Genomic DNA, 13,040 nt, shown 5'->3' with positions numbered 1-13,040 from the left:
TTAACTGTATTTTAAAATGTAATTTATTCCCATGAAGGTAAAGCTGAATTTGCAGCAGAAATTCTTCAGAAATCATTCTAACATGCTGATTCGAATATTTACTACTATCAACATTTATGCTGCTTAACCGAGATACATTTTTTCAGGATTTTTTGCAGAAAGTTCCCAAGAACAGCTTTAATTTTCTTTAACAATATAAATGATTTCACTGTCATTTTTAAATTAGTCGCATGCTTGCTGAAAAAAAGTATTTGTTTATTAACCCCAGTTTATGAACCCCAAACTTTAGAATGGTAGTGAATGCTTCTTGCAAGAAAAAAGAACTGTAAATGGAAAAAGACGCATTTATGCATCTACTGTACAACACTACCTACAAGCAAAGGGTAACTGTTGACTTTAACATAAAAATTATTATTGTCCAGTTCCCTTAGATATCCATTGACAAATTTATAAAATATAAAATATCCATTGAAAAATTGAGAAGCAGAATGATAAACCACATAAACTGAACCAGCAGAAGCAAAAGAAAATGCAGGTCTTAAACTTTAAATGACATCTGGGGGGGATTAGCTAATGGGAAGACAGTTTAAGGCAGATATTTGGCTAAATACATGGATTTGAGTGTGTAGGTGAATGAATCATCAAGGGCAAAGTGGCTGGAATGGTTTAGACCTTTTCCAGTGTCTATTTTTTCTCAGACCCCCAGGGTGAGATGAACCAAAGGACCACTGACTGCTTACTAAATTAACAGAAGAGCTTTAAAATATATCACCCTTCTCATGTCAGGCGGTGTATGACATTTTCCAAATTACACCCTTGACATTTTGTAGTAACTCTTTCTGGGCATGTGTGCTTTTATATCCTTCAAGTGGAAAATGAGTAATAACAAGAAATAAAAAGTTTAAGGTGGGAGAAACAAATGGATGAGACAATTTGCCATTTACACACATCAATAGATAGCTATAGGTGAAGCACTCACATTTTACATTTTTAGGATAGGGTTATTTTTTAAAACCCTATGTCATGCACTTCTATTACAGATATTATTCACATCTTGCATGAGTCTTGAGGGCATTTACACTCTGTCAGCAATCTGATCAAAATAATATCAAGTCATCAGGTGTAAATAGGCTACCCCTTTAAAATCTTGACCACAAACAGACATTTAAAATTTTCACCATTTCTGTCCAGGAAAAAATAAATCTACAAAATGTTTGTAACAACATGCCCCAGAGACAGGGCATGTGAAATAGGTGTTTGAAACTAACATACAAAACAGCTAAATTTAAAAAGCATTCATAGTTGTCATCTGAGTCAACCTCCCAGGTCCCAGCTAACAAAAATGTGTTTTGCTAAGGTTCCCACTGAGTTAGGAAAATTTTATTTCTGATCGTTATCTGAATGTTTCAAACACCCTTTTTAAAAAAAAAAAATGATTTTCTTAGTTATGTGAACATTAGAGACAACAGTATGGGAATGTTCTATTTTATAATTTTGCAAATATTATGGGAATATTACTTTTGAAAGTTCTCCAAGACATCTAAAACTAATACATAACATAAAAAATAAGAAAAATGTCCAACTAAAATATTTCAGAAAAAAAGTTCTAAAAATAATGTATAATAATGTTTTTGTGCTAGTATTTTGAGAACATATAGACCAAGTCACTTTTTCATAACGTTGAGAGAAGCCTGCTAGAAAGTTCTGAGAAGGTTCCTTGTGGCCTACTCTTTGGTTTAGCTGTTCAGCTTTAGGGGCTCATTTCTAATTATGCAACAACTTTATATAAACTTTTTTTTTTTTTTACTGATTGTTTTAGGCTCCAGTTCCGTGACAAAATGTCTGTGTAAGTAGAAAAACAATGTGTGCAAAAATCATTTCAGCATTTCTCCAGATGTTGAACTCGTAGCACACAGGTTAAGGTGGTCGAAGGGACAGATTACCTCTCAGCCGCCGTACATGAGCCTCAGAATACACGGTGGAAAACACACAGACCGACAGGTGCTCGGAAAATCAAACAGGGCTGGTGGTGATGATGATGATGTGTGATGGAACAGTAGCAGCTGGTCAGCAGAGCTCCGGCTTCAGCTCCCCTTACAGGTTCCGCTCCGCCATATCAAAACAAGAGATTACATTCACCTGCCACAATAGGTGAGGACGAGAGAAAAACTTCTGATGTGTGACGGTCTTTGAGAGGCTGACATGTTATAATTAATTGTTTAAGCTCTCGTCGCACAGTTGTACGCTATTTGCAGACATGAAACCACACAGTTACAGTAGGCCTGTTTGTTTTGACCCGAGTCGTTGCTTTGGAATTCACTAGTAAATACTGCCACCTCCTGACATATATTAGGAGTTGCAGCTGAAGTGATTTCTCTGAACTAGAATTTCCACCAATAGTACAACCTACCTTCACCATTAGAGGTCTATACTCACTGTTGTACAGTACCTTCTCGTAATCGGAGAAGTTAATAGATTTTACTGTCATGTTTACATGCTACAGATATTATAATGCACGGAAGACTATGTTAGTTGTCACATTTTACTCCACTAATATTAAGTTAGACTTATTTTAAACTTGACTTGAAAATGCGCTATTTAAAGTTCAATTGTTATAATTCATGAATGCTTTTGAATACAGACCTAAGGTTGGTCTCTTTTTAAAGAAGACAATCAGCAGATTATTGCAGAAAAATGTAAAGTAAAAAAAAGTTATAAAAATTTACTGTAAATAACATGTACGGTAGGCTACTATTAGTATTATACTGCAAAACGATTAATGCAAACGGTAACAATTTTGGACAACAAATATCGTAAGTAATAAAATGCACATATATTGCCTACAGACACACACACGCGTTTGTTTTTGTGAAAAATGGGGACATCCCATAGGCGATTTTATACTGTAGCCTAACTGTCTGCTATTGCCCTACACCTAAACTTAGCCCTCACAGGACACTGTGCATTTCTACTTCCCCCCATAAAACTCACTCTGTATGACTTATAAGCGTTTTGAAAAGTGCTTTATATAGTGATTTATAAGCGTTTTTACGACAGCAATTTTGTTAACAACAACAACAACAAAAACGTTGATTCTGCGCGCTGTAGAGTTCGAGAGTTGTGTTTATTGTGTAGCGTGAAGCTCTGGGCTGAGATCAGATCCAGTAGTTGCTGCGGATGCTGCTCAGTTTAAGATCAGGATGCGTGAACACTCGTCACGAGACCTCACTCCCTCACTACAGCATCAAACGGATAATATCACACATTATGGACCCTCTGTCCTTTATTTAAAAGAAAAGTGTTGCGCTTAAACCCTAAACAGACGCACAGAAGATGGGGGATAAGTTCGAGCTGCTGAAGACACCTGTCAATAGGACAGCTGTGGGGAAGAAGAACAAGAACGAGAAACTGCGATTACGCGTCATCTTCTTAGACGACAGCGAGAGAGTTTTCGAGGTGGAGGTGAGAAATCATATATATATATATATAGGCCGAAGCAAGTTGTCACAGGTGCTATGGGTAACTACAAGGTTCACTAATGCTTGTTTTATAGCAGTGGTTTTCATAAATGCCAGGTTGAGGCAAGTTGTCACATACATATTTAGTTGCTGCCCAAATATGTATGTTGCATTTTTTACTTGTGTATGATAGATTGTTCAAAAATATTTTGCAGTTAGCCCAAATACTGTGCCAATATGGCCCTCTATTACAGCATGTGGCCACAAAAGGGCAGAATATGTTTTTGGTGCTGATGTTCAAAAATAACCCTACCCTGTGAAATATTCAGTGAAGTAAAGAGTGTGACAACAAGTCTACCCTACTTCATAATTACATTTTGCAGTGTTTCTTTTCCTATCCGTATTAAATAACCACTTAAGCATAAGAGTTTCTCTCAAATGTATGGTGTAGCTGATAACAAGGGCAATACATAATTGTGTGTGTGTGTGTGTGTGTGTGTGTGTGTGTTGTTTGGGGGTGGGGTGGGGGGTTGTCTTACTTTTGGTCCAGCTGTGTTTTGCTTGTAAAGGAGCATCATTTCATGTCTCATTATCCGCTTACTGCTTCTGCTTCATGGGGGATGCTGCCTGGGGGTTTTCACTGCTTTTACACAGCACAGCCTTGTCCTACCAGTCAGAAAAAGCAGGTGAGATATAAAATCGGGGGGTATGGGGGGGGGGATAGACAGAAAAAAAAAAAACAGAGAGTGAGTCAGTTAGTAGCCGTGAGGCATATGTGTGTCTGAATAGGGGTAAATATCGTGGCCAGCACTGAACAGAAGCTTGTCCTGGCCTCATTCCAGAGAGCATGCCAGCATTCCCCTACATCCTCAGGCAAAACAGGCAATTAGTAAAGAGGCAGTGAAAAATACAAGAAATCAGAGAGAAAGAGGTTGTAGAGAGATTATCTTTTTTTTATCGATACTTGGTCAACAAAATGTAATTTCGGCATATTTAGTGGTGCTTGCTAAGTTGCTATTATTATTTTTAAGGTTAGGTGAGTTTTTAAATTTTTTATTCCTACACCTATGTAGTATATATCAAAATTAACGACACCTCAGATAGTCAGATTGTGTGGTTTGTGGAGAAGAGCAGTATTATTAGCCTACTTGTTTAACTCTAAGCAATACCTGCTAAAAGAACCAGGGGAAACCAGTTTGGTTTAATGGTTGGCTGGTTTTAGACGATCTTCCAGCCAGATCAGGTTGGTTTCAGAGGGGGCTTGGCTCAATCAGCTGACCATTAAGTAAAACCAACTGAACACCAGTTTGACCAGCTTAAACCAACTTAGACCAGCCAACCAGCACAAGCTGTTTTTAGCTTTTTTCCTCATCAGCAGGGATTATCTCAAAAACAAGTGGAAAATGTAATTAATTCACTAGAAAAATATCTAGTGACTAGTTTTCACTTGTTTTAATCGCCTAGAAACAAATCTGAATTTTAGAAGATAAAACTTACACTTCAAAAAACGTAGAAATGAAAATTAGAAATGTTGCCTTGCAATAAAATACAGTAAGTCAAAGTATTAATAAATAAATAAATAAAATAAGGCATATTTAGTCTATTTAAACTAATAAAAATGCCAAAAACACATAACAAAAATACATAAATGAAACAAAATTAAAACTGAAAAAAAGCTATTTTGAACTATTAATAAATAATATAATGATATACAAGTAATACAAAAATAAAGCTGCTACCTGGCATCATGGTGTCAGCTTTTACACAGACAAGCACCACACACATTTTCTGTAAAAAAAAAAAATAAATAAAATGTTGAGTATTTTGATGTAGATTGTATTCACTGGACTAAAGTAAAGCTAGCAGTGAATTAAAGGGCATGATCAATGGCGATTCACTGTTAAAGATCCTATTTGTTCTGAATAAACAGTGCAAGAAAGCATCCATTATGTCCTCACAAGTATTTACAGTCTGTATATTTGGCATAAATTTACCCTGCCATGCGAGTCACAGATCTATCTTTGTACTGTGGTAAGTGTTTCAACCTCTCTATCTCATGCTTGTTCCAGACTTTATCCCTCTATCTTCTTCTCATGTTCCTTGTCTTTGACAAGATAATGGGGAGGTTCTATGCCCCGCTGTCACAGTAAATACAGGGTTCAAGAACACATCCTCACACACATGTGCCCACAAACACACTCATCAGATAGCAGCCCTGTATTTTGAGGCTGACTCAGTGAGCATCTGACTTTCCCATAATTCTGTTTGAGTACTCTAGTTGCCGCAGATTCAGTTACCAAAAAAAGTTGCTCTAAGAGTCACATTCTGCTCAAATCGCATCACCATCTCATTACCACCCGTATCAAGTAATAGAGATGGAAGAAAGAAGCAAATCTGAGGAGTAATTTCACAGTGACACTGCAGTCACATCACTCAAAATGAACATTGATACAAGCAGCACTGAGAGGAGTATCAATTTTGAAATGACATGTAAGATGTATAAAGCAGTTCTGTCTCTGTGCTGTGATTTATTATTCATCTTCCCACAGAGAAAGATTCTGGGCTGTGATTTCTTCAATAAGGTGTGTGGTCATGTAAAGCTGCTGGAGAAAGAGTACTTTGGCCTGGAGTTCCGTCACCATACTGGCAGCTACGTGAGTCAAAACCTTTGACCTGTCAATGACGTCAATAGCAGAGTTTGATCATAAACAGCAGAGGCCAAAAATGAACATTTTGTCGTTATTTACTCATCCTCATGTTGCTCCAAACCGGACTTTCTTTCTTTTGTGGAACACAAAAGAAGAAATTTTCTATAATGTAGATGGGCACTATTTTACATGCAATTATTACGGATGGAGTCTAGAACTTTTAAGCCTTAAAAAGGATGCAAAAGCACCATAAAGGTGTCATTAAATGGTCCATTTGACTTGTGTGATGTAACAAATTCAAATTTATAGTCACTGACATCCACCAAGCTCTTCGCAAAGACTTCACAAAAGTAGTGATGGTCTTTTGAGTGAGATTTTTTTAGTTGGTTCATCCAGTTCAAGAAACTGATCTGAATGATTTGTTCACAGTTCGGACTGATTTGAGTCACTGAGTTCACTGATCTTGTCGCAGCTGTTCTTGGGTTAATAGCTCATTGCATGGCAAGAATATGAATAATGACTTCAAATTGGATCTGAAGAAAATATGGTTTGGAACAGTTGAACAATAAATCACAGAATTTTCATTTCTTACTGAACTGTCCCTTGAAATAGTTGCTATATCAACATTTGTCAAATAGATTTGTTTGCTGCACCCATACAGTAGAAAATGAAATCAGATACTGTTTCTTCTATACAGGTTTGGCTTGAACTCTTGAAACCAGTGGCTAAGCAAATCAAAAGTGAGTTTTGTTGTGTCGTATTTGTTTTGTTGAATTTTTTAGGTCACACTTTAGTTTGGGGACCTTCTCACTATAAATTATTAATTACGACTTATGTCTAATAAACTTTTGCTGCATATTAATAGTTAGTAAGGAAGTTAAGTTTAGGTTATAGGTAGGAATATGTGATTTAAAATATCGTCATGCAGAATAAGGCATTAATATGTGCTTTATAAGTACTAATAATCAGCTAATATGCCAGCAATAAGCATGTTAATAAGCAGCTAGTTGATAGAGAGAATTGGTCCCTAAACTAACGTGTTACAATTTTTATTATTATTTGTTTAGCAAATGCTTGTTATGCTAACTTATAGTAGTGGTGAATGAGGAGTGATGCATCAGTTGTTGTTAGGTTTTACTATTGACAAGGAGGAAAGGTTTAAAATTGAAGGATTAAAATAGGGTTTCCATAAAAAGTGATTCTATAATATATTGATCCAACTTGCACCCAAACTCTCTGACATAACACTCATTATACTGGCCTTGTAGAAAACTACACGAACAGCTAGAAATGCTGCTGACATGCTTGTTTGCAAATGAACATACTGTATCTCGAGAACATATCCCCTGGCACACCTTAACCTTTCCCTATACCCTAGATGCTTAGTGCAGAATATGTGATCTCAGAAGTCAGTATTTACCAATTATTGATTCAGTTCTTTCCTGGGTTAAACCTTTTATTCACCATCACAGATGCTTAACCATTAGACCATGGCTATCCACTTGATCTGTTACCTTTAGTGAATGTTAAGCTTATTAATAAAGTAGGCTTAATGCCCGTTTTATGGGTCTAATAAGATAGTGTGCTCCTCACCCATAGATATCAGTGATGTGGGGTTCCATTTTATTGTGAAGTTTTTCCCTCCTGACCCAGGACAACTGCAGAGAGGCTTAACCAGGTAAACCACACACACATGATAATCTTATAAATAGGCAGATTAATAGATGGTGATAGGTGATATGCATTCAGTCTGACTGCTGCCTCTTTTATACAGGTATCTGTTTGCCCTTCAGATAAAACAGGATCTGTCAAATGGTAGCCTTACCTGTAACGATAACAGCGCCGCCCTGCTGGTCTCTCATATACTGCAAGGTAGCTCCTCTTACCTCATTGAATGTTTACATAACATCAAAATACAACACTTTCAAATCTTACCTTTTTGATTATCACACGCACATACTGTACTTTTCCCTCTCTGTCCCCATTTGTAGCAGAAATTGGGGATTATGACGACGAGTTAGATGCTCATCATCTTGAAAATAAGCAATATGTGCCAAACCAAGAATACTTGGATCACAAAATCCTTCGCTTTCACAAAAAGCTCAGGTAACATACAGATACACACCATGCAAGTATACCAGAATGATGATATTCCCACTGACATGCATATATAATGTAAAATATAATGTCCTAATGTACACAGTGCTTGGTAGATTACTTACAAATTGCAATCCGTTACTGATTACAAATTACTTGACAAAAAGTGTAGTTAGAAATGTAATCTATTACAATGCACATTTTAGATAATATAGTCAGACTATTTTTGATAGTTTTTTGATTACTTTTAATCTAATTTCTGACTTTATCACATTCATTTAAATAGGATAATCTTGTACCATGTTGATATAAAAATAAAGTTATAATAAAATAAATGGGTTCATAAATTGAAGAAAAGGAAATTAAGCTAATTAAATCATAAAATATCAAATTTAAATAAATCCAATGGTCAAAATCTGTTTACATGTAATCATAGTGGCTGGTGTGTGAGTTCAATGTTATGTTTATGGGGTCAGAGGTCACACTCCTGCTGAATCAGATGTGCATTTGCTGGAGGTTGCCCGGAAAATGGACATGTACGGGATCCATCCTCACCCTGCCCATGATGGAGAAGGCATGAGGATCAACCTTGCTGTCACACATATGGGAGTACTAGTCTTTCAGGTACTGTACAAAAATATATGCTTACACTTTAGCCTTCTAATTGGAAAAATGCATAAAAACAAATATTAACAGCAACCTTAAATGCAGCTTAAACTCTCTCTTACATGTTTATACCAATATCAGGGAAACACAAAGATCAATACCTTCAGCTGGGCCAAGATCCGAAAGCTGAGCTTCAAGAGGAAACATTTCCTCATCAAACTCCACACTGAGACTGGGGTGAGACACAAACTATCCCTCCATAGCAACAGCTGTTTTTACATTGGAATCTGTGGGGAAAAGAATACAATAGTTCCTCAGCAACACTTGAAATAATCTTTCTCATTATATATTATATCTGCAACGTTTGTGCTGACTTCTAGATTTACATTTAGTCATTTAGCACACGCTTTTATACAAAGCTGTCAGACTTACAAATGAGGAACAACACAAGCAATTTATCATGAGAGACAACAGTATGATAGAAAATAAAAGAAAGATAAACAACGTAAAATGCAAGATGCAAAACATCTTAAATCTTAAATCTTCTTATCATCTTAAATCCACACCAACGAAGTGGTAAAATTCCAGATATTTTATATTGATGATTTCCATAAATACAGGAATGTATTTCTAAGATAGCATAAGGATGAAAGCGTTTAATTTGAGGCTGAAAATGCTTTAATGAAAATGAATTTTACATGGAATGTTTAGCAATATCCTCATCTGTCATTCACTCAACTCTTACTGTGTTAGCCTTCAAGGAGAGACACTGTTGAGTTTTCCATGGCCAGCAGAGATGTGTGTAAGGCATTCTGGAAGATGTGTGTGGAGTATCATGCTTTCTTCAGACTCGCCGAAGAGCCCAAGTCGCATCAAAAGTCCATTCTGTCCAGTAAAGGATCCAGTTTTAGATACAGGTATGTGACAGAGAGACTTTAGCTTTTGTGGAATACAATGAGAAGCCCCAGTTGTCTAATACTTTATGCTATGATCCTTCCTAATCATCTTCCATAAACCCTGTGAGAGATTGTAATGAAGATATTCAACAGAGTAGTTCTAATCTTCTTTGCTAAACACACAACAAGAGACTATTCATTGGTTTATATGTATGAAAGTACAAAGCGACTTTTTTGAAAGCTGATGATTGGCAAAATGAGTGACAGTAATCACTGGCAACACAAAGTGGGTGTGTCTAGCGATATGACAAAGTTGAGAAAAGCAACGATGTGGCAATATGGTCAGATACTATAGTTGAGTGTAGGTAAGATGCAGAAGTTAATGTCACTGTGAGTGATTTCAGTCTTCTGTATAATATATCTCTGCCCACATAAAGCAGTATAATAAAAAATATGTGGAAACTGTGTCAGAAACAGTCAGCATTCTGAGAGAGTATGATTCATGTATTGGCAATCATTAATCTTGTTCCGAATATGGTGCATCACGCACAGCTGGATTTTATATACAAATGAGAATATTCATTTTTAACTGCACAACAACTGATTAATTGTCAAAATAGAATAGCCTCTTGTTTTTACAGTAATATACACTACAGTTTCATACTTCTGTTCAATGAGGATGCTTTAAATTGGTAAAAAAAATCACAGTAAGGACATTTACATTGTTTAAAAAAATATTTAAAATAAATCCTGTTCTTCTGAACTTTCTATATCAAAGAATCCTGAAAAAAAATGTTGCATTGTTTTAGTTATTTCAAATTGCAATAATGATTCACAATATTGCTTCTTTTACTATTTGATCAAGTAAATACAGCCTTTGTGATCCTAAAAGACTTCTTTCAAAAAATTAAACCCAATACCAACCCATCTGTAGTCAAATTTTCAAAAGCTCTGGCCAGTTATGCAGCCCAAAAATAACGTCAAGGTATCCAATGGCAGAAAATTCAAATGTTCTATAAAATCACTGTCAGTGTGAACAAGGCTTGATGATATTTTTTTGATCAGTAACAGTTGTCTCTTTTTATTCTTACGATTGTGGTATTGTAGTGGCAGGACACAGAAGCAACTTCTTGAGTGTGTAGGCTCTGGAGACAAGAAATATTTGCCTTTTGAAAGGTAAGATGTTACGCTGGGTATTGTATGTTATGGGAATACATTTGTTCATAAATTGTTCATGCAGTTTCTAAGCCACTATTGGGAATAATCAGAATAGCAAAAATTATACAATTGTCTTCTGTTGGCTTAGACAATTAGGTAGGCCTGACCCAACACCAATGGTTGAGTCAACATTACTGTGTTGAGCCACTCAAACAAAGGCCCTCATGAGCACACATCTGAAACATAAAACATCAAATAGGACACCCTACAGTGTCATGAACGGACAAGTGATGACCATTTCAAGTACACAAGAACACATCAAGTGCACCATTTGGGACAGAAACCAACAAAACAATAACAAATGCACCACAGATTTTACAACTTTGCACCCTTTCAAAAGGCACTAATATGTAACATTTACATACTAATTTGTAACTACTTTATGTACAAATCTGTACCTTTAAGGTACTAAAATGCACCTTTTATGGGTAAATAAGGTACAACGGTGTACCCTTTGAAAGGGTGCTGTTCCAGTGACAGCTTTTGTACCTTTTTTAAGAGAGTGTAGGGCATATCAACCTACAAAAGGTTTAAAGTTGTCTTTGAACATTAAACTGCAATGTGTCTTAACATTTTAGTTCCAAGAACAGAGCCTTTAGGGAATTGAACAGTGCTGTAGAGGTTTGTTTTTCACTGCATGTACAGCCTGTTTTTGCACTTTTTTTCAGAAGTTACTGCAAGTCTGAATATGACACTCGACAGTGTAGATCCTCTCCTGACATAGTGACTGATGTCTCCAAGCAGGTATTGTACTAGTTACTTACATTTCGGATGTGTTTTTGGATCGTGTTTCTCACATTTGTTTCTTCCTCACATAGCTGTACGAGCATCTACCTCCCGACCCAACTGTTGCTGGGCAACACAGCGAACAGACAGGCGTAGCAAAGCGCAGCCTCTCCGCTGTGGAAGTCATGTTCGCTAATGAGCTGGAACGATCCAGGCCCTTGTCACGAAATCCTGCCTTCTCAAGCAACTCTGCCTCGCCCAAGCTCCGTTCCCTTTCCACATCAGGAGCAGAACATCGTGGTAGAGGAGCTCAGAGACAGAAGGCAAAGAGACGATTGTCTCCTAGCGCCCAGCATCTTGTGCTCCTCTATCCTAACACGCCCCATCTACAGTTCCACCCAGTGCTGCCAACCTTCCCACTCGCCACTCACCCATACCTACTGCAAGACCACACGTCCTCATCCCTAGACCGCCTCCCTCAAACCCATCACAACCATGTCACTCTGCAATACTTGCCCAGACAAATTGCTCATTCGTCCTTGCCGTCCTCTTGCTTATTGCCACAACTACAAAAGCAGCAGGAAAGGCTCCGTCCCGCCGGCCGGGAACAATCGAGATGGTACCCCAGAGAAGGACTAGGACAAAGGGTTGGGTTGAATAGGAAACTGGACTTGAGTGGAGTGGAAGTGGGCCATTACAGCGACGACTCCACCTTTCAGACTGGTTTGCCGCGTCGAGACTCAAGCCAACCAGACTTCAAATTCCAGCGACCTACACTTGCCTCCAACGCCGCTGCCTATGCATCTGAGTATCGCCCTCTGGGATATTATCCACACCTTTCTCGACACCAGGTTCCTACCAGGCCCACCTACCTTCCACTAAGTCCTGCCCCACTCCCGGAAAGACCCACTTCTTTATGCGTACTCGGCACAGGTAGTTATAGTGATTCAGATTCAGACACTTTCTACCCCTACTTTCCTGCACTGGGTAAAGTGGTGCGTTCTGGTCCACTGGCACGCATGCGCTTTTCTTCTGGGAGCCTCCAACTTGATGAAGAAGATGGAGAGGAAGAGGACTTGGACTGCCCAAATGATGAGGAGAACACAACTCTCACAACTGTTAAGGTGCTTAAGTTGTAGCCATGGGCAGAATCTTGAACCTTGGCAGTGACTGATGGGGCTCAACAAATAATATAAACAGTTGCGGCCTGCAGACCTTGCACTCTTAGAAGAAATGGTACAAAAAGTGTACACTTTCCAAATGTACACCTTTGTACCTCATTTAATCATAAAGTATTCATATTAGGTACCTAAATCAGGGGTGTCTAATCCTGCTCCTGCACTTAAAAATAAATGTTCCAAAAGGGGGTTTTGCAGCGATGCCGCAGATCA

At 37.6% G+C, this 13,040-nt stretch overlaps 1 protein-coding gene across 1 annotated transcript; it reads left to right on the top strand.

Annotated features, from left to right (window-relative positions):
* Window positions 1-3,333: 3,333 nt before the first annotated feature.
* Window positions 3,334-12,788, top strand: LOC306872728 (FERM domain-containing protein 7-like; the record flags this gene model as incomplete). Its single annotated transcript, XM_079421489.1, has 12 exons — window positions 3,334-3,462; window positions 6,008-6,112; window positions 6,804-6,846; window positions 7,706-7,784; window positions 7,881-7,978; window positions 8,098-8,212; window positions 8,680-8,827; window positions 8,951-9,046; window positions 9,563-9,726; window positions 10,813-10,881; window positions 11,592-11,667; window positions 11,742-12,788. 12 exons carry the CDS (start codon window positions 3,334-3,336, stop codon window positions 12,786-12,788), a joined length of 2,169 nt encoding a protein of 722 aa, XP_079277615.1.
* Between the last annotated feature and the right edge of the window lie 252 nt (window positions 12,789-13,040).

Source organism: Barbus barbus, assembly GCF_936440315.1.
Source record: "Barbus barbus genome assembly, chromosome: 7".
Classification (NCBI taxonomy): domain Eukaryota; kingdom Metazoa; phylum Chordata; class Actinopteri; order Cypriniformes; family Cyprinidae; genus Barbus; species Barbus barbus.
This window is presented reverse-complemented; position numbering and strand designations above follow the sequence as displayed.